Source organism: Cataglyphis hispanica, chromosome 4 (genome assembly GCF_021464435.1).
Source record: "Cataglyphis hispanica isolate Lineage 1 chromosome 4, ULB_Chis1_1.0, whole genome shotgun sequence".
Classification (NCBI taxonomy): domain Eukaryota; kingdom Metazoa; phylum Arthropoda; class Insecta; order Hymenoptera; family Formicidae; genus Cataglyphis; species Cataglyphis hispanica.
In genome coordinates this window covers 6,184,895-6,208,459 of record NC_065957.1, presented here as the reverse complement: position 1 = coordinate 6,208,459, position 23,565 = coordinate 6,184,895, and the positions used below count along the sequence as shown (strand labels likewise).

At 31.8% G+C, this 23,565-nt stretch overlaps 1 protein-coding gene across 1 annotated transcript in view; it reads left to right on the top strand.

The window, feature by feature from the left end:
* Positions 1-23,565, top strand: part of LOC126849297 (dipeptidase 1-like) — an 85,231-nt gene that overhangs the window by 20,679 nt on the left and 40,987 nt on the right. Inside the window, exons 3-4 of the mRNA XM_050590989.1 lie at positions 22,419-22,699; positions 23,260-23,416. Coding sequence (XP_050446946.1) covers positions 22,419-22,699; positions 23,260-23,416 — 438 coding nt within the window. The remainder of the gene's footprint in view (positions 1-22,418; positions 22,700-23,259; positions 23,417-23,565) is intronic.

The following is a 23,565-nucleotide window of genomic DNA, read 5'->3' as shown; positions in this document are numbered from 1 at the left end:
CGAAAAAAGTCCGGGAAAACTTTAAGAACGTGTCCCTTATGTCAAGTTTTGACACGAGACATTTTCATCGTTTCGACACGAGGGACATCTCGATGATATATTTTTCCAGATTCGTCAACATAGATCTAAAGATAATTTCGTCTAGAAATAAAGCTCTTGGTTCCAATATCATACATTTTCTTTTCTATTGTTGATAGTTTGTATATTAAATAGAATAATCTGCATTTATTTGGACCTTATTAAGCTCTCAATTCATCGTGGGATTAATAGACACACATACACACACACACACACACACACACACACACACACACACACACACACACACACACGAATAGAAAGACTAATTTGCGAATGTGTTTATATTGTTTGCTATATATTTAATTATAATTGCAACGAAAGTGTTGATGCAAATGTGTAGCGGCGGACGAGAATTATTAGATTTTGTCAACACGTATTAACGCGTATTTACTGACGTTTGGTTAGTATGTCCTTTGAAACGTCGTTAGTGTTGTCATAGGGATGCAAAGTGCATGACAGCGTATCGTAAAATCAATTTGTATATATTTACGTTACATGAACTATACAAACTAAATATTTTGGATAAAATGATTCACGATAGAAATAGATTGTCGTGAAATTTCTGCAGTATTTTACATAAAGTAAACAAAAAAATTTTCGATCCCAGAGTTCATACTTTTATACGCAAGATATGTACTTTCCCAAAATAAACTTTGCTTTTTAAGAATCCTTTTCTCAATTTAATTATAAGATTTATATTTTAGCAAAGTGTATTGTTATATTTTATTTCAAAGATTTATTTAGGGAATTTATTAAGGAAAAAAATCAAAGTTTATCAAAGAATCAAGTGACAAAAGAATTTTTTGAAACCCCTTCACATATATATGTATAACGGAGATCAAGATATTTGCATCAACATCATATGCTACTGAAGAAGTGCAACATATAAACGAGATTTACAACAATGTGAGCTGTTGTTCGGCGAGTTGAGTGAAATGAATTGACGATTAATTAATTCCTCGGCATTGTATGAGAATGATTCAGATCACTAATGCAGATTTGATAGCGCGTGTTGCATCTTTTTTTTTTTATTAATTCACTACATGAATTATGTGTATAAGTTCTTCTGATAATTTAATTAATCCTCTTCATAAAATATAAAAATGACGGCTGATTGAAACACAGCAGGTTTTATTAAATTTTTAATTAAAGTCGAATTACATTTCTCCGCTGCTGCATAATTCGATTTGCCTTGACAATTCTTTTACTTGCCAGAAAGCAATAAAATGCTCTTATGCTCAATTGCTACATGTATATTTCTTTTACAAAAAACAAATTTTCAATTTTATTTCGATTTACCCAGCAATTATACATGCAATTTGGTGCAAATTATACACTTTATACAATTTATTGACGATTATATTAAGCCATTTTATCGATTTCATTGCCGATATAATATTGAAAATAAATAGAAATATCAAAATATTAGATATTATAACTGTTTCTTAATCAGAGACAAAGAGATAGATAAATAGATAAGGGTTAGATAGACAACTTAATTTTCATTATAGATAATTTAAATTAATTTTAGATTTGGTTATTAGATTCTTCATGATTTTCGTATCCATATATCATATAAAAGTAATTCATAATACCAATAATAATCGTAATAATCGTAATAATCGACAATTTTAATGTAAAATTTTTATATCGTTGTTATTTATATAATACAATACATAAATGCGAAAAATTCGTACAAATTCTTATGAACGTAGGGAGGATCTCCAAAATCAATATCAAATAATGCCTCTTGCAGAAAATAAAATGCGAAAACTAATGAGTTTTACTAATATGCAAGCAAATATAACTGCAATGACATGGAATGAAATAATGCAGTAAAATTGAACGGTTAGCGGTAAGCTTCTTATTCCCGCAAACAATGCCCCGTGGAATTACGTTCGGAATGAATCGCCTCCAATTATTCTATTCGAGTAATTATTCGATTCGGCCGATTTCGGAAACCGTAATATTATCTGCAGTTTTCGACACAGCATCTTTCGACAATAAAATAATTTCTGCGCTATAAAATGCGATTTATCGCACCGTCCTTTTTCTTATCATCGAAGAAATGTCGGTAGTATGCAATTTGCGGAGAGATTTTACGTATATCAGACGAGCGCGCCCAAGGAACTCTCGATACTACTGCGCAACCGGCAGTAATACATTTTATTATTCATCACGCTGCACATTACAACGTTCCCGCTGCGTAACATATAATCCGTTTGCATAATGTGGCCTATATATGAAACGCCCTAGAAAGATTTTATTACCCATGCGTGCCGGGTGACACGGAAGAACCATAAGAGAGAGAGAGAGAGAGAGAGAGAGAGAGAGAGAGAGAGAGAGAAGGAGAGAGGAAATCGATATTCCATTACAAATAATAAAACTGTTGTGCACTGAGGTAAAACAAAATGCAATATTGCAATTAGCTGCCTGATTAATTTTCTCATAATTATAGGCTGAATTGCTTTTGGCTAGTTTTGTGGCAAATATATACTCAATAATATATATACTCGAGTTAAGATATCATTTCTGAACTTTTTGATGTATATAAAGGCATTCTCTAAATATATATATATATATATATATATATATATATATATATATATATATATAGATAAAGTAACTTTGATATCTGATCGTTTTTATTATGTTATTCATAAGTTTGCTCCTCTTATTTCTACCACGAGGATAGGTATGGAAGTACCATTTATGTTTTTCTTTCCTTCATATGCCCTAAGGGATCGTTTCTACTAGATGATAAAATATATCTGTTTACTTGTCATGTTTATAAGTATAAAAAAGCCTAACTTATATAAATCAAATCATTAATAATGCCAAGAACGTCAATTAACGTTCATGACAATTAAAAGATACAGCAAATATTTAAATGTATATTAATCATTATATTTCAGTATCTATCATATAGTTAAATTTATGTGCTATAAAAAAATATTAAGTATATTATTTTAAAACGTTTGCAGAATTCTTATAATTTATTTAATTTTTATATTTCATTATATAATAGAGAAACCAAATGCAATAATCATAAATTATATAAATATAACATAAATATGTAAATATAAATATATAAATAATAAATTATATAAAAATAATTTTTTAATATATATATATATATATATATATATAAGATATGAAGTATGTGTATAAGATATAAAATATATGTACGAAATATGAATAAATATGAAATATATATTCAATATATTAGGATCATGTGTATACATAGAGAATGGATAAATGGTTATCAATATTGCATATAAATGCGCCGAATGCAAGAGGTTAAAAAAATATAAAACTTTATTGGATATTTTTCAATATTTGAATGTTGGTTAATTTTCAGTCGACCAATTGATGAGATTGTTTTTTTAATCACAATATTATATGCTTCTATCTATTTTGCATCTGTATTTTTATTTGTATCATATGTATGTAGTCACATGGTGTAGTCACGATTGATCTGCCAGCTAAGATTTTTGTCACACTCGGATTCGAAAGCATGTTCGAAGTCTTTGATCTCTATCTTATTGATCCCGTTGCGCGACTCGATATTCTGCTGTACCGAGTCGCGTATTTCCGACTGCCTCGAGACATCGACGCTGGAAATCCTCCAGATCGCTTGATTTCCTGAAGGAAAATGTATCTCTGGTAATTTATCCGGTTACCAAAGCTATATGGAAATACGCAATACCAAATCTAGAGGTAGAAAAAGAAGGGATTGCAAAAACGGATGTCCAATGAGAAAATTTATATTCAACTTGCTTCTTCAATATTATTTTTTATAGTACTGCCCTATAAAATATTTATCATACAGTAATCATAATATATAAAGTTTTCTTTGTAAAACACGATGTCAGATTATTCATAAATCAAAGATCAAATAAGGGCGCTTTTCAGTTAAATTTTGTTTTTGTATTTAAACAAAAATATTGGGCGTCAAAAAGACACGTTTGAAAATTTATAATATTTGTAAATACGCAAACTATAATGAAAACAACAGAAATGAACAACAATTTTTGTCTTTTTACTACTGATTCGTGTTTGCGCGAGTTCGTATTTATCGGACTTTCGTGTTAAATTGTATCTGGAATTTATACGCTACGATGAAGATTAATTTAAAATCGTTCTAGGGGAAAAAAAGCATCGACGGCGTCAAGAAAGAATAAGGAATGTTCGGTCTTTAATGTAGTTTTAATGTCTCTATGCGGAATGCGCAAGAAAAGGATTCCGTACTTTAACGTTAATGCATTCCGTAGACGTATAGTTTTGCAGATTGTATTTCAGCTAATATTTCAACTATGCTTTCAGTTGACTGTAATAAATTTGCATCCGTGCATTTGAGATGAGATCTGCGGTATTGAAAGATATCTGATAATATCTATCTTCTTTTCTATTTGTTAGTACAAATAAGAAATAAAGAAAATGAAATGAGACGATGTGTGTCATGAGATATAATACTATGCTATTGTTGATACGAATCTTCGTACAGTTGTATGTACAGTTTCTCAAATTATTGTACAGTTATGTGACATTTTTCACATTTTTGAAAAATTAACGTATTATTATGAAATACTTTTCTTTATCTTACTGTTTCGAACGATATTTACTCAAAATCATATACATGTATACTAAATAAATATTGATTTATATATACATATATGTATATATATTTGATTTCTTTTTTTTTAATTTGTATATAACATTGAACACATTTATAAATAATATACATTTTTTATTTTCTACATTATAATATTTTCTACATTCAGAGTTCAATCATCAAAATCAAGGAGCGGTCAATTGAAAATGTTTCTTTGTCAGATCTCAGAAATTAAGTTCTCGAGTTTCCATTCACGTGGCCGGCAACGTACGTGGAATTTAAAAGACACGATCGCAAATAATTAGAAGAGAAGCTTGAAATTATCTGGCTGCAGTTGGCACTTTGCGAGCGTGAATCTTTAAGCGAGAACTAGAGCTGAAGTTCCTTAAACTATCGTCAGAAAATCGTCAGGAAAGTACTACGTTCTTTCTTAGTCGTCGTTTATGTCGTCAATTACAACAGGCTTAATACACGTTAGGGAGCAACATGTTTTATTTACAGAGAGAAAATGAAGTATACATTCAGTTAAATTGTGAACGATATGCAAATTTGAAAACAGTTTGACGAGAACATACAAATCACTTGCGGTTGATCGATTTAAAAATCCCGTTTAAAAAGTCCGACGAGGCAGAATGGGGACAACGTTTCACTAGAATGCAGCGGATAAAGTGCAGTCAGTGCAAGTAACACGATAGAAGGATAAAGGCAATATCGGCGACGGACAGCTTTAGGTATAATCAAACGCTTCAATTTCTTGTACCTTTTGTAAGCATCTCTTTAGTATCGTTGCGAACATTTGCACACAGCATTTTGTAATTTCTAAAGACGAACTCATTTTAATCGACTTGTTTCGAATTGCATTCTAATCCGATGAAAAGAATAAATATTATCGACGTGATCTATATGAGATAAATTTTTGTAACAATTTTATTTTGAATATTATGTCTCATCTTTTAACATGATTTTCTTATATATTTCTCATAAAAATGAAATCTTTTCCTATTGCTTGTCATTCGAGCAAGTCATTTCAATCGAAAGCACATTGGCAGAGATAGAGAGGTGATAGAGGGAAAACATACAAATACATAAAACACGTATATCATATTCTTGATAACGTCGTTAATAAATAAGATTTATAAAAAAATAGTGATCACACACATGATTTATACATGTATATTTGCGTGAATAGTGAGCGATTTTGCTAATAGAATTACATATACGAAACCATCTATCTATGTCGTCAATAATTTAAAATATAACCATTTTTCACTTTACCTGACTACTATGCATCAAGTTTCGATTCATATGTTACTCACATGTATCTATAAAATCCAGTTTGTATATTGTTATTTCTTTTATTTTTCACCAGTGATATTGATAACAAGTACTATATATGTAAAATTAAATATTCCATAACAAACGAAAAAATGCATAAGCAGAAATAAAAAATCCAAACACGTAAAAATCTCACGAAATTCCCAAAAATCCTGATTATAAAATACAGCAATGTAAACAGATACAAGTGTACAAAATACTTTCATTTTTTTGCATAAATTTTAAGAAAAAAATTAAAGACGTAATTCTCTTTTTATACGAAAGGTGGAAAAATCGTTTGCTGTAGTGCTTAAATATTGTATATTCATTGTTACGTACCCCTACAGTGGATTTAATTCAATAAAGGATCATGCGTCATTCTCAAAGCTCTCAATGAATCATTTTTGCAAGGGTATCAAAAATGGTAGGACGAGATGGAAGGAAGTTTAAGGTCCCGAGGGAAGAGTGTACAGTGAAAAATTGTGTGCGATCCAGCCAATAGGCGAGCACAATAGCGTCCTCGAAAAGCGACAAGTTCGCGAGAGCACCCCGCGACTCCTCGCGCACAAAGTACCCTCCCCCTCCCCCCTGCCGCCCATAATTTTCTTTTCTCGCTTTTCTCTGTCCCTGAAAAATTTCGAGCTTTGCGACGAATGGGTCCTTTTCATGTGTGAATGTCGAGCTAACGAGGTGATTGTCGCGTGCGCCATATTTTCAGTAACGTCGCATTCTCGCGCGGTAATTTCATAAAAATCAGCCAATGAGATCCAATTGAATCGAAGAAACGAAAAAGAGAGATTAAAAACGAAAAACACGCTTAAATTTTACAAATTAATATGTTCATAAAATCACGATAATACAATAATATAATTAAAAATAGCTTTTAGTTTATCGAACCCAATTATATGTATATTAAAGAAGCCCTGTACAACTTGATTCGTACACATATAAATTATTATTTAATTATTATTATTATTATTTAACTTGTAAGTATCTTATTATATGTGTGTGTATCACAAAATTCATTATCCATTTATACTCTTCTATTCTCGATAACAATTAATTACAATTTTTCTCGAAATTTTCTTTCAATTATACGTGTTTCATGCATTTAAGTATTTTCTTCATTTTTAATAACGAGCTACGCGATTCAGCGGATCCGATCAAAAGGCAGTTTTTGTATCGAAAGTTTGACAAGGGATCGTCGACCCTCGTGCACCTACCCTCTGTAGGAGTGTCTGGCGCACCTCGTTCAGCTGTGTGTCCGACTAAATCGCGTCGTCGAGACTATGGCCGTCATGCGGAAGGAAACACTTCACGCTTCGCCGAGTTGCGGCGAGTATTACATAATATCTCGGGACGCCGTTTTATCGTCAGGCTTGTGAGCACTGGCCTTTATACGCCGGTCTCGTGCACAAGGGAGACTGGAAAAATCCGGATTGAAAGCGCGCGGTTCGTCTACTCTTCGGATTAGCGTTCACCATTGCGGGAGATCCGTCTACTGCGGCTGCACCCGACATCTCGATATTTTATGTGTAAATAATTTACCACGGAATTGTTCAACGATGCCTGGCACAATATATTTTGCACGGTGCGATGAAGAATTACAGAAGTATTACAGACTTCAAAGCTTTTATTTTTTTTTTTTTAGAATTGTTTTAAAATTTTGAATAGCAATACGCACGATAGTGATTATTCGATATGAAAAATCGACAAATGTCACAGCTAAAATCAACATCAGCCAACATGTACATTTCAAATATTAATACAGTAGCGATAAACATCATGTTGCATGTATGATATAATGTCAATATATCAATATAAAGCCGCTACAAGCTACCGAAACATATTCTCAAAGCTCATATAATAAAGCGGTTAATTTTCTTTTTAATTTTTTATAATTGATTCTTTTTTACCAAAAATCTTACAAATGATAAAACATTGTAAGCAACTTTTTTGAATTATAAAATTAAATGTGTGCAATCATATATATTAAGTCGCAAATTAAATATCTATTAATACCTAGAAATAAGCTTTAATAAAAAACAGAATATTTTATTAAGCTCTTGATTTCTTAAAATTTTATAATTTTTAATCGTTTAGATCTTGGGTACAATTCAGAAAATTTCTCCCCTCGATATGGATTCTTTAACCTTTTCTTTTTGCAGTTCGGATATCGAGTAATACCATTATTTTTTTTTTTTTTGAGAAACAAAGTTTCAAACGAATAAAACTATTGTTACTCAAACGTATCGGTTGGAAAAGCAACAATCATTAGCACTGAAATAACCGAAATACGATCGAAGGATGTGGAAAACACGTTTTCATTTATCTGACCTGCTGAACGATTTAACGGGAAATCGCTCGATCATGGAAGTCCCGATAGGTCTAAAAGGGATCGTAAATGGCTGAAGCCACGATAGGAAGAAAACTAGGAATGGAGAGGAAAATCCGTATACGAGACAAATTGATATAAGTACGCGTAAACATGTTTTGATTAATTATAATAAATTTGTGCTTTTTCGTATAATTAATATTTCTTATTTTGGCAATTTTACATATCGATTTATATATGTGTTGATTAAGAAATAGTAAAATTTTAACAGATACGTGCGAAAATTTAGTTTAAAGACATATTTAAAAGAGCTTTCCTTTTCTCTTTCCTATATAAATACATTTTGTATTAAATAAATATATGTTTGCCGTTTAAACAAAACTCAAAATTTAACTAATGCAAATTATAAATAATATTTATAAATATTACGTGATGGAAATACACGAGATTATTCAAAAGCTGCATCGCTTAAGCGTACTTTAGAAGGAAGTTACACCATTTCTCGACAAAGTTCGTAAAATAGCGCGGCTATTTCGTTTAAATCGTGACGAAAGTGGTGTGCCGTAATTTTTGACAATGAAGATTCGATAGTGGACAAACCAACAAGAGATAGTGGATTTCGTAGAAGTTCTTAAATATATGGATAAGATGTTTTCTCGCGCTAAACGATTTATAGTATGTTTTAAAGTTGGGTTGTAAGTGCATAATATACGTTGCGTAGTTACATAAAGCGTTCTTTAGATTATTTGAAATAAATTCTTGGTAAAAGATAATTTACAGGAAAAGCATAATTTGCGCCAAAAATTGAATACAAAATAAAAATTTTCTTATAGCAAAATTAATCCCAAATTATTAAAGGAATTGTCAAATATCTCTTTTTTGTTAGGAGAATACTTATATAATGCAGTTTTTATTTTGAGCGTGCACACAGCATAAAATTATACTAAAAGCTCGGAGAACCACAAATGCGTTAAGTTAAGAGCATAAAAATCTTAAACTCTCGATTTTAAATTTTTATGGTTCATTAAATAATGCGAAAAAGAGAGTATCAATCTCTTTTTTTTTCATTTCCATCTTTTTCTCTTTATTTTCCGTTAAAAGAAAAATGCATTGAAATAGAAAATGACAATAGGATACACATAGTATATAAAGGAACAAGTTACAATATTGAAAATGGCGAGTTCGCTAATAGGTTCTAACATTACCTTAATTATTCCTGTTGTGCCAAATCTTTTCTTTGATATAGCGAATCGAGGTATTTTAAAACATAATATGTATAATCTGGAAAAGAATCCATCAGAATCTATCACACACAATCAGAATTAAAATCGCGCGCCTATCTTACAGAAAATTGAAAACTAATATTATACATATATATATATATATATATATATATATATATATATATATATTATATAGTATTTTCTAAATAACTAATTATGAATAATTAAAAACTAATTTTTATGGAAATGCTTAAACATCTAAAGGGGATCACTGTTTTGTGAGATTAGCCAAAAAATCAATAGAAAAACGGAAAAAAATATATGCGAACACAAAAGTACACACTCGAATACGACTGCGACTGAAATCAGCAGAGCGGCAGCGTTTTAACGAGCGCATCGATTTTTCAGTTGTCGCCGTTTACGGGAATGGTTCCGAGATGATTTTTTCCGCTACAATATTTTCGCGCCTCGCGGCGATTCTCCTACGACCACAAGAATTTTGTGCGAGGTTTTCTCTCTCGAGAAATCGCTCGACCGTATTTTTCACGCGCTCTAAATATCACGAATGACTTTTGGCAAAGTTGTCAGTCTTCTAGATAAAAATTGCAATAATCTGAACAAAAAATTCAGAAGATTTCTGTATTTCATTGAAAAATCAAGAAATAATAGGGCAATTTTAATAAAATGTTTAAATTATACAATTTTTATCACAATCATTTCTTTTTGTTAGAATGTTATTTTACATATGATAAAAATTTTGAACTAACGCCATTAGAAAGAGAGAGAAAGAGAAACAAAGCACAACTCTGAATAATTTTTTTGCTAGTTTTACTTTTCTACCATTTTCTTGAAACTTACAAACAATTTATTATTTTATTATTTAATAATTGATAATATTCATTGCTATTTTTTTCTTATATATAAGAAGCACAAAATACTTATATAAAATTATGACAAATAAAGACGGAATTCCACATTTTCTAATAAAATAATCATGTGTTTGAAAACAAGAACATGTAAGTATATATTTTTGTATATGTTGAATTATTACATTATTGATATATGTTTTATTTTTATTAATGTATGTTTTCTATTTAAGTTAAAGCAACATCTTATTTCATGACAAAATGCTTGTATTTAACGTGTAAGATACCGTGCAAGGATTGCTTAAAGTAGCATTTAACGCAAAGGAAATGCCAGCTTATTTGTCCCAAGACTCTCTCAAGTCACCTCAGACAGATACAGTAAATCTATTCGCCTAAATTATTTACGCGCCAGCAATTCGGGAATTGCCACTTAAAATATCGACATCATTCGGAAAACAGTTTGCGTTCCTATTAAAGATCCTAGAGATGTTAACGACAAAATTATTCAATGACCCATATTACATTTTACTCACAAATCTTAACAAATAAGCAATAAATTTAACAAGATTACGCAAAAGTTATAATCTAATAAATTTAAAAAATGTCTTAAACAACGTAATTTAAGTAATTAATTATTTGAGTTAACATTTTATTGTATTCACGTGAAGCTAGATAAAAATAAATATATTAATTGTAGAAAAAAGCTGATTTAATATTTAAAAAAAAAATTGTGTTTGTTCAAACAAATTGAAAAACGTTTATACTTTCTTCTGATAATAATTGATATTTATAAATAGAGTTAATCTAGTTATACAAATTAATTTTCATCAACATGTTGGATTATTCCATGCTAAAATTTTAATTCTGCTCATTCATTACAGAAGGTACTTGTATCTGTTCCTTAAAAATTTTAATTTTTTCTCCAAATTCATTTGTTTTATAAAGACGTTTGAAATATCGTATCAATTTTTATCGTTATCTATTTTTTCCAGTTCTTCAGAATAAAACTCACTAGTGAAAATATTCATTTCGTACAATCATCGATTTATATGTATGTTTTTCGTATATATTGTATTCGTATATATTGTTTATTATTTATATATAAATTATCAAAATAATATCGTCAAACAAAATTGTTAATTATTATCACAAAATATATATTGATATTTTCGATCAGGCAATTCGACAAAGATAAATCAAATTCCAATAATTCAATAATTGTTATTCCATTCAATATCTCTGTTAAATTGTTCAATATTTATATACTTACCGCTTTTTCTATATTTATTACTCTCTCTTTGGGTCATCTAATTAAAAAATTTTTTTAATAATATATAATACAATGAATTATAATAATATGTGAAATAAAATTAATAAATATTAAATACATAATAATGTGAATAAAATATGCAATATATGAATTTTTCCAATTATTTGAAAATGGAAAAAATTGTAATCCAGCCATATATGTTATTTTGCCGTAAAACTCATATTGCTCATTAGCGTACAGTATAGATATGCTTTATTATGAATCCATTGTACTTCTCTTGTTCCCTATATTTCATTTTCAAAATATTTTACGCATTGTCTAAAGTTTAATCAGAAGTTGCAAATTTATATATATATAATACAGATTTTTTTAAATATATTTACGACGTATGTATAATTGTTTTCTGTTTACATCACATATGCGCATATAATATAAATTTTTATCATTTTGATCATCTTATATTAAATTTCAACAATAAATATATTTAGGCAAATAAATTAAAAGATAAAAATTTTAGAACCTATTTCTGGCAAACCTTTTAAAATGTAAATCTGTGTATGTGTGTGTTCTTTTGGGTAATTCTTCAAAATAAGATATTTTACTTACCAAACACATTTCTAAATTATAATTTAATAAACTAAAAATGCCACACAGAGAGAAAATAGTTTAATATATATAAAATCTATAAAGATCACTTATATATATATATATATATATATATATATATATATATATATATATATATGTTTTATATGTGAAAAATAACAACGATTATTGATGCTTCTTACAAATAAAAATAAAAAGATGACATGAGTCTGAAGTAGAAACTTGCTACGGAAGAAACAAGTAAAAACAAATAAAGAAAAGAAATCAGCGAGGTGATCGATATCGGCAAGCGCGATAAGGTCAATGGACGAGAAAGGTCTCGACGCAACGTAACGAGAAGTGACGACGGTAAGGATCAGGTCGTAACCCGATTCATTTTCCACGGGCGTTTTTCATAAACGCGGAAACGTGGAAAAGAAACTCGCGTGCGCGCGCACATGCCGAATCGAAAATCAGGAATGGAAGGAAGATACCTTTTCAATGAGAAGACGGTGGATGCTGGTTTCGCAGCTAACAGAATGCCAATAATGTTTTATGCATTTTTCATCATCGGACGAACGACGAAGGAAAACATCAGGAAAAAAGAGGGCAAGAGTCGGCCGAGCTTTTCAAAGTTCGATCAGGACCCTCGGACTTGACGGCAGCACGAAGTTTCCCCTCCTCTCTCTCTCTCTCTCTCTCTCTCTCTCTCTCTCACACATTTTCTCTATCATATCAGAAAAATCGCATTTCGATGTCGACGGTAGGACAAAAGTGACTACTTCGCTCTTCGATCCTCGTCAAACATTAGGCGATGACAACTTGCTCATGATGACAACTTGCTCAAACGATTCCCCGCCGGATTGCGATATGAGATTATCAGCATGTTCGCGTTTTCATCTCGCGCACCATTGAACCATCGCCCACCACATCGTATTTTCATCGTCGGCAAATTAATTACGAGAAATAAATCGAAACGTCACGCCGAGGGTAATCGATCCGAAAGGGTGAGACAGGTCAGTAATTACGTCATGCTGTGGGTGAAGCGACTACCGATAATGTTTTATGCATCTTTCATCCACGGAGTACGGGAAGAAGCGGGAGCGGCGGATCAGTCGCGATTAATTTCTCGCTTGTCCAAGTTTCATACTTCGATTCTCTCTTCGCTGCTCACGAACGTGCTTGCGCGTGTAGAATTTTCTGTATTTTTTGAAATTATGTTTCGCGAGTGTAATAGTTTTCTGATGTTACATATATAAATGCAATCCCATTACATTTATTATGTTTAAATATTTAATTTAAAGATTTGATTAATTATATCGTATTACATATACACGCGCGCGCGCACACACACACACACACACATATATATATATATATATATATATATATATATATAATCTCTTAATTATTAAATAGTATATATAAAGATAATATCAGCAGTAATTTTTGATATTCTAAAATTGAGCATAACAAATCACGCATAAATCAAGATACTTATCATCGACAAACGTTTTCTAAAAGGAAACCCTAGATAATACAGCTGTCATGCTATGCTGCAGGATTAGGAAATCGGAGCTCGGTAATGTTTTATGCATCTCTCATTGTCGATTCGCAAGAGAGCGAAAAAAACAAGGTGATGGTCGAAAGTACTTTAGGCCAGCACGAAGTTAACTCTCGCAGAGACTAAAGTTTCCTCTCTCTTGAGGCAAAAAAAAGAAGTCATCACTTCGAAGAAGTTATAGCCCAATCGGGAAACGAGGAAAATATGGAAATTCATGCGCGACGGACTCAACGAAGCGAAAGACAATGAAAAGCAGATGCTCTAGTTTATGGGACGTTGTGAGAGTGCGCTTGAAAAATTTTTATATCCGTTTCTAATTATATAAGAAAATTAAAATACGCCCACACTTCATATGTATTAATACTTTTCATATGCTTGTATTTCTATCGTATATACAATTATGATTTTCTTGCCGCAATTCTGCCTTTTCAATTAGAAAAATTAAAAATTTGGTACTTATTTTGTATTTTGGTGTACTTATTTTAATTGAATTTTGTTATAATTGGCATAATAAATATATGTTTTTATGCTACGTTTAATAATAAAATATAACATAGACAATGAAGACAGATTAATGGAGATGCAAATACATTAAACTGTCTACAAAAAAAAAAGATATTTGCTTATTCGATTGATGCATAAGCGCATTTTTAATTAATTTCGCCGTTGCGATAAGCAAGAGGGACCTTCACTGCGGGAAGTCTTTTTCTAAAATCGAGAAAATCGATTGTCTCGCACGCACGGTAGACGTGAAAGAAAACATCTCGGACAGACGCGAAGAAATAGCCATGAATCGTGTTTCAATTTCTCAACGACGAAGCTTCGCGCTCTCGAAAGATTTTGCAAAGATGCATGAAGCATCGTGTATTGTATGTCATCGCGAAAATGACATACAAGCGCGAGAACTTCGATGAAATTTATCACCGAGATGGGAGACGGGCCAAGGCGAGAAGAAAAGATCTCTCTGCCGATACACGAGAGCGTGAAGCGCGCAAATTTAATGGAAATACTGAGGTGATATAAAGACTGTTACATACGCGGTGTATCGGAAATTGCGAACTTTCCACGGATTATATTTTTTAAATTAATTTTTCTTCGACGAACTTCGAACGAACACCACTTTTTAATGATTTGTACGAAATTTATTAAAATTAAAATTCTTATACTAAAATAATCATTGTATTATAAAACGCTTTTGATTAAGTTATTATTCTGATTCAGATTTACAAAACCTATACAATATCAAAAAAATAATTAATTATTCTGCAATATTTTTTTTCTTAATTAAAAAGATAAATGGTTTTTATTGTTTATTTATTTAATAAAATATCTATCGATAAAAATCGATAAAATATCTATCGACGTTAGAATAAAACAATGCGCGAAATAAATAGATTTAATTATATAATTAATTATATAATTATATATATATATATATAAATTATATATTTAATTATATAATATAGCCTGTCGGAATAACGTGACGGTCAAAGTTATAAAATTTTAATCGGATTATGGAAATAATAGACAAATGAGAAACAAGAAATGTCGAGCAATGCGACTGTAGAAAAAGCATCATAATATTTTAAAGTTAATTCAACAATGCACATTAGTTTGTTTCGTCGCGAAAGGCCAAAGTTTCAATTTAAATGCTGAACAGAGTTTGCTGGAATTTCCAGAAGAGCTCGCAGAATTACGCAAGGCATTAAATTATTTAATTCCAATAAGAAACGACTCTCTCTCTCTCTCTCTCTCTCTCTCTCTCTCTCTCTCTTCCTTCGACGAGCTTTTTTTTACAAAGGCAATTTGTTCATTCGCCAAAGTCCTATAATTGTTAATTAACTAAAAGCATTGAAGAAACTGTCATTAAAGGAAGTGACCTAAAAGACAAGCAAGAGCCAATGTGTGTTTATGTTATATGTATAAGTGCGTAAAAAACTAAAAGAAATTATTTGAAACAAAAATTTCTATCATGCATTTGCGATCGAATTTCAAGTAAAAATTAGATATTAATAATATAAAAAAAAAGAAACATCCTATGTACGCCGAAACTAAGAATTGCTCAATATCAACTTTAATCCAAATTTTTGTTTATTGACACATGGAAAGAAATCGACTCTAAATTTAAAGAAAAAGCATTAAAATGTATCGCGGTAGATTAGAGACAAATATATATATATATATATGTATACATCGTTTATTATATCATGTGCAATATGTCAACGACTACTCTCGTCTGCATTTTCAACGACATACATTATTGTCTGGCTACTTGACAGACGAAGCACTGCCATTTTCCGTCTAGAGACAAAAGCTCTTTCGTTCCATTTCCTCTCCGTCTCACGTTAATGCTTGTGCCAATTGCGGCACGCGCTCATTACTCAAAACAAAATGTATGTAGACGTGCGAATTCGCGGATGATATTCGCGACGGCTCGCGCGAGAACAAAGGTCGTCCTTAATTCCGACTAAATGTCCCGTATGTTAGCGCACATCGTCGACATTCGGACCGCCGAAATGGCGTAAATTCATTAAGTCTAATCCGCGCGCACGACTGTCATTCTCTCTTGTTGTCGCACACGGAAAATTTAGATTTAACGACCGGCTTACACGATCGAAGATAGAATAGCGAAATTTCGATAAATAAAATTTCGATCCGGGAGGAAGGGATTAAAAGAGTCGAGGGAATACAAGCGTTTCGAAAACGCAATGATAATAAACGAGCAAAGTTTGCGCGATGACAAACGCGTTGATGATTCCGACACACAATTCTTTTAATAATTATAAAATTTCAAATCGAGTATTTCCTTCCAATCATGTGGTGCGAAGTGCCGTGGATGGTGATAATCGAATTTCCGGCAAATTAGAACTTTCTTCTTAAAGAACGAACCGTTGTTTAACGTCCAGAAAATTGCTTTTGTTCACGGTTCATTCGGCCGATTCAACATTACACGTACACACACATACACATACGCACTTGACAGCGTTACAGCATCACTCGATTAAACTAATTAACATAAAACCCGCATCGAGACGCTGCTCTCGTTGCAAAATAAATACAGCGCAAACTTTATCGCGCATAAAATAAAAGAGGTCACGTGCCAATCCCTTGACTATGCACCTACAGAATACCACTATTAACATATTAACGCATTGATAAGAGTACCTAATATAATTATATCTATAAAAGAAAGAAATCAGAAAAGATAAAATTGAATTCAACGATGAAGACTTCCTCCATTTAAAAACGAATGAAAAAGTTGGAGAAGAGAAGAAAGAAAGAATAGAAACTATCAAGATGTAGTAGAGATATGAGAGGGAGTAAAAAAGAGAGAAAAAAATAAAGGACAGAAATAAGAGAGAGTAATCCTCGACAGCGCTGACCGTTAATCGCACCGGAATTAAGAGAACAAGGAAAGAGCCAAGATAAAGGCAAGAAGCAGGGGAACATAAGGAAATACACAGACTCAAATGCTACCTCCTCTTTAGGCCAAACCTCCGCTCTCGTTTCCTCTTGACTACTCCTTCCGGCTCGGTTTTATACAAGCTTCCCTTATCCCCTCTTTCGCCCTCTTCCCGCGGTATTCTTTGAATTCACGTCGAGGAGAAATTTATACGAAAACTTGACAATGCTTTCGGTCTGTGGCCCCGCCGCCTCTCGAGTCCTTTTCTCACCCACCTATCCTTTCTCCCTCTCCGACGTGCTTTCGTGCACACACACACACACACACACACACACATGCGCGTATAAAGAAGGGTGGAGAGCGTCTTCAACTTAGCGGAAAAGCTCGCGGATGATGTTTGGCGCGCGACTTCGACCGCGACTATAAATTATATTCGTTTTATTGGAGTTCTTCCTCTATTCCCATTTTGATCCACAACGCCGCAACGGCGCTATTAACGATGAGTAAACTCCGCGAGGACTTTACAGCTTAAAACTAATCATTCTAGCAGCCGCGTCCCACTTGTCCGATTTTCGAAATTATGAACAGCGAGATAAGCGTCTCTGCCCAAACTCCCGCTTTTATCTCCCGTCGTCATTATAGCGAAATGTAAAATTTGGCGCGGTTCAAGAAAACTGGAAGACCTTGTTAGAGAAGTTTGGCGAGAAGCCTCGTTATAGGACTCATTTAACGAGAATGCATCCCGTAGAGAGGACTCTCTACGAGAAGTCTCTTGTCTCTCGGACAGGATAAATTTTTGATTCATCTTCTGCAAATGTTTTTACTTTTTTGTTAAATAGAAGAGAATGTCCATCCTCACATTGCATTATATTTTCTTCCTGAGAGACTTCTATCTCTCATATATTATAATTAGTTTATATTATAAAGAGAAAATTATATAATCACATATAATATCTTTTCTTCTTTAAAAATAAAAGAATTAAATTAGCATAAAGAAATTAATTATGCACGCGCTCCTCCGTTTAAATAAATCATTCTGGTATCAATATGCAATATTTAGTATGTATATATATATATATATATATATATATATATATATATAGTTGCTATCATCATTCCAGAAAGATGCATCTCATAATTCAAATCAGGATTTATACTATCATTTTATAATATTTTTCTGTTATTAATTCGTAAGAAACTTCTTATCAATCCAGAAACATTTATTATACTTACTATATATACTTACTTATTATACTATATATTATACATATATTAAAATAAAATAAAAAAATATATATATGCGATAATTTTATATAAAAAAGCAGCTTTTCAAATGTGAGTTATTCGTGTTCGTCGATCGTGATATTTCAAAGGCTGGGGAGACAAAGGCAACCGCCCGTCACTGACGGATCAAAGCCAATGTCCTTTGTAGCAGTTAATACGTTTACGAGCTTCTTAGTTCCATTAACCAGACAGAATCAGCGACGGCGTTCACCCCAAGGTTTCCTGGCGCGTACCTAAAGAGCCAACTACGAATCCCGCAATTCGCGTCTCCTCGAGAAGTCGGGTTGAGACTTAATCGCGTAAGAACACGTCAGATGTGGAAGAAGTTCTATTATAGTTTTAGAGTGGTACAAGCTATACAGAGTGAAACTATGTAATCGCGACAAGTGCGTACATGTGACATCACGATGTTTTTTTCATTTGCAAAATAGGAAGACTATATATCATTCAGTTCAAATATGGAAATCACAAGATCTTTTATTCATATTATTTGTCACTTTTACTATTTTATCCAGCATTTATAAATAAACATGCAATAACATTGCAAAAATATTGCCGAAAATATCAAAACTCGAGAATTGAAAATATTAAACAAATTTTTTTGAAGAAAATAAATAATGTTATTTCTCGAGTTCTCCATAAAATATATATATATATATATATATATATATATATATATATATAATATAAACTTATCTTTTCTTCCTAATCCCGCAAAGAATTCTTATGATTGACATATTAAATGATATTTTATTTTCTCCGAGAAATAAATTGTGTAAAAATTATTTTTAAAGGTTCAAAAATAATGCGAGAAATATATTTTCAGAAATACTCCGATCTCTTTTGTACTAATAAAAAATTTTTGTTTATTCTAAGACAATGCATATTTCTCATAATCATTTTACGTATCGTTACATTTTTAAACGCATTCAATTAACGCGCTTAATTAATACGTTTATGCTCGCGGTAAAAACTTTTAGCGCGGTTATAAAAGTACGTCGAATTCGCTTTTTCGTTAAATTCCAGAGAAGCAGTGCTAAAAGGCAGTCGCCCATTATTACTATCATGAGCGACAATAATTATCTTAACGTTGCCGGAGTGTGCTAAAGTACGAATTAATTTGTCGGCAATTGCTTGCGCGAGGAAAATCAGGAGTTTGGAATTATTCTCTTTACACTGTGTAAACTTATTAAACAAATTTTAAAAAATAAATTGTTTTCTTACGTCACCAATGTTGCAAGTTAAGTTCAATTTTATATTTTATACATTTCATTTTTTTTTTATATTTAATGAACAAAGTGAAAATCGTTCAGAAATGTAAATATATTGAAAAAGGATAAGATAGAAAAAAACAGAGATTTAATCACTATTACATTATATAATCACCAATCTTGATTTTAAACAATGAATTATGAGTATTGTCGCGAAAATTCTTCTCTTTGTCAGTTATATGCGCGAAAACGTGGCGAAACCATAGCTTTCAGTTTCATTATCTCCTGGCAGCTATTAATTATCCGCGGTATCGACAATCGATTCTCACTGAGCGGAGTCGCGAACGAGAAAACGGGCAAACGGCTAGAAATGAGAATCGCGTTTCGCCGTTTCGCGCTTCGACGATAACGCATACCGCCGTTTCTTTTGCGAATCGTCAGTAATGCCGACGATAACTTTCGCGATTTAACTCGTTGCTCACCGTAGAATTCGCTTCATCCGGCTTCATCCGACGTTCTTGTTCGAGTTTCTTCCTCCGCGTACGAGCTTCTTACAAAACTTCGTATTCGCATTATTATGCATCATAAATATGCGAAACTCGTCGCCGTCGTACGCAGGAAAAGAGATATCAGAACAATGTACGTTTCGCAGAAGTAGGTATTGAGGAGCTGATATATGCCGACGTGTCTTTCAAAATTTTTCTGTAGCTATCACTGCAATTATATTTTTTAATTGCTTTTCCAGTTATTTTTTAACTTTAATCTGTGATAATAAAACATTAGTCCTCAATTTTCTGTCTTTGATTATTACTGTTTGCCTTAATGTTTTATTATGTCAAATGTCTCAAAATTCTCAATTTTTTAATTTCTTTAAATGACTAATTAAAATAATAATAAATAAGTGTTAGTAAATTTAATTGAAATTAAATAATTATACATAAAAAAAAATCACATTTTTCGTTATAGTTTCTCTTATCATGAACAGTATGGATCATATCGAAAAATTGTGATTTTATTTGATTTACTGTATCATAAAATCGCATGAAATCTGATGAGTATCACGAAGAGATACACATGAGAGATGTGACTTGGACGAGTTGTTTATGACAACTGTAGAAGCTAAGAAAATCCCAAAGGCTCGCCAAGTATCTCTGTGTCTTTCGGTTGAAACTGCTCCACACTATATATAAGCGGAAAATCTTACTTACCCAGGCGTTAACGTGTTTTATGGTGGTCGAAAGGAGGACAAACAAAAGTTTGCCGAGTTGCCTGCAGAACGTCGCAGTGACATCGCGAAGGAGCTCTCGTTCCTTCCAACCCTCCTCGAGAGCTTGCACTTCCATCCGCGCTGGTTGTAATTTTCCGCGGACAGGTTGCAGCCACCGTACCGTTCGTTTCCGCTACATGCACTACTAGTAATGCACTTTCTAAGAGACGCTTAAATAGTCGTTAACACACGCGATTGTCTAACTTCACCCGGATGTGTTCACCCGCATCGAAAAGTCTTATGTACACGTGTGCGAAACAAGAAGATTAACATCTCTTTTAATTACAAAGTTCATATTAGCAACGTTTGAAATGTGAGTTAGAACAATGTTGCAAATATCAACGCAAAAAGATATAAAAGAAACAAGTAACTGCAAAAAGATGTAAAAAAATGAATAAAAATATACTATATATATAAAAAAATTTTGATCAAATAAATGTTTATAAATATATCTTTAAAAATATAGATTTAAATACAAATATTGATTAACAAAAAAGAAATGCATCTGGCACAGATAATATCAATTTAATATCAATTTATAACTGTACGATACAAAAAATAAACCTTTTTTAACTATAAAATCAAATTTGTTCTATGACATATATTTAGGTATATTTAATCAAATTTTTTTACAATACTCGATTGCTTTTTTTCTTTCTATCGTAATAATTTGTGTTCAATTTTAATTAACAAAAAAAAATTATTTTTTCGTCCTTTACAACGTACGAAATTATGCAGATGAATAATTATTGATTAAGCGTATGCGGTCACTGGATAGTGTATAATCTCTGCAGCAGCTATTAACTAGATTAATTAATTCACTAAGCAAATATTTCAAACATATGTACAATATACTAAATTAACTTAAAAAGCTCTCTTTGATACATGGATCGAGATTTGTTAATCAAACTTGATTTCTAGACATATTATCTACGCGTATAATATGTATATATATATAAATTTGAGAAGAGAAAATAAAATCCAACTGCATAACTATGTACTTATTAAAGCTAAAATAAAATATAATATTGAAAAATTGATATACAAAGATATTTGAAAATTATTGTCCTAATAAGTCAAAGCAATAAAACAGAAAATTCTAGAATTAAAACTATGCTAATAATTAAATTATTAAAAGAAGTCTATAAAAAAGGCTATACATATGTAATTTTAACAATTTTTTAAAATAATACTGTTATCAAAAATCTAAAAAAAAACCGAGTAACTTGTGATATATTTAACACTGTTAAAATATATTGTTAAAATATACAATCATATTTCTAACTTTTCGATTATTCAATTATAACAACGATCTTCGCGACAAGATTGATAATTTATCGAGATCGATAGAAGTAAAGAGCAAAATAGAACACTACATTTATGATATGGCTTTTTTTCAGACCACGTGCCTAACAGAACTGCCAGATGTGGCGCCGTGCAACGGCACCGTACGGCTACCGCCGCCGTGCGAGGATTCGCCCAGCAGCGGCAGCAGCAAGGATCGCAGAGACGAGAGTCCTCGCAGGAGATGTCGGCTGTTAGCGCCTGTCCTGTTCTTAGTGGCCGTCCTGCTCCTCGGAGGCCTCTGTCTGCCGTTTCTACTTCAATCCGCGCCTGCCACGCACCAGCAGAGGCTGGACGTGATCAGGAGGATCCTCACTGAAGTGCCTCTGATCGATGGGTGAGTGTAAGCGATGATAAAAATTTGCACATAATAATAAATGCATTAATAATAAAACAAAATTTCTGTAGATAAAAATATTAAAAAGATATGAATTTTTTTTAAGTTTTCTAACTACACAGTTTTGTATAATTTCCCAGAACATGTGTATCATCTCATTAATATCAAATAATTGTTGCAAAATGTCGTATTTTGCATAATAATATGGATACTTTCTTTCTTTCTTTTGTTTCGATACAAGATGAATCTGTTTCGATTCAATGTTTACTCATCTCCAGTTACATTATAATTTGCAGATTAAAATATTTATACATACACACACACATACATATAAATAATGCATTTTGCGTACTCTACTCAAGTATATAATTAATAATAATAAATTATATAATATTGTATAATCAATACTTGAATGAAAAATATCTTAGTCTAAAGTACATATTATAAAATAAAATTCAAATTCAAAAATTAATCATTAAATTCAAAAATTAATAAATAATCTTGCACTGTTTGTAAGATATATAATATTGATTTATATAACTCGTATCTCGATTTCGCAGGCACAACGATTTGCCCTGGAACGTCAGAAAGTTCGTACACAATCAACTTGGCGAGGTCAACCTGAGCAGCGACCTCGGCAGGGTCGACCCTTGGGCCAGATCAGACTGGAGTCACACGGACATTCCTAGATTACGCGCTGGCCTCGTCGGTGCACAGGTAAGCCCAACATGGCATTCATTAAATTTCTCTACTCTTTCTCTTCGTCGATAGTTACTTTTATCTCGCTTTTCTACTGAAAATCTACCTATTACAGACTTTACTCTTGCCTATTATAATAATTTAGATATTTAGACACACAATTTTTT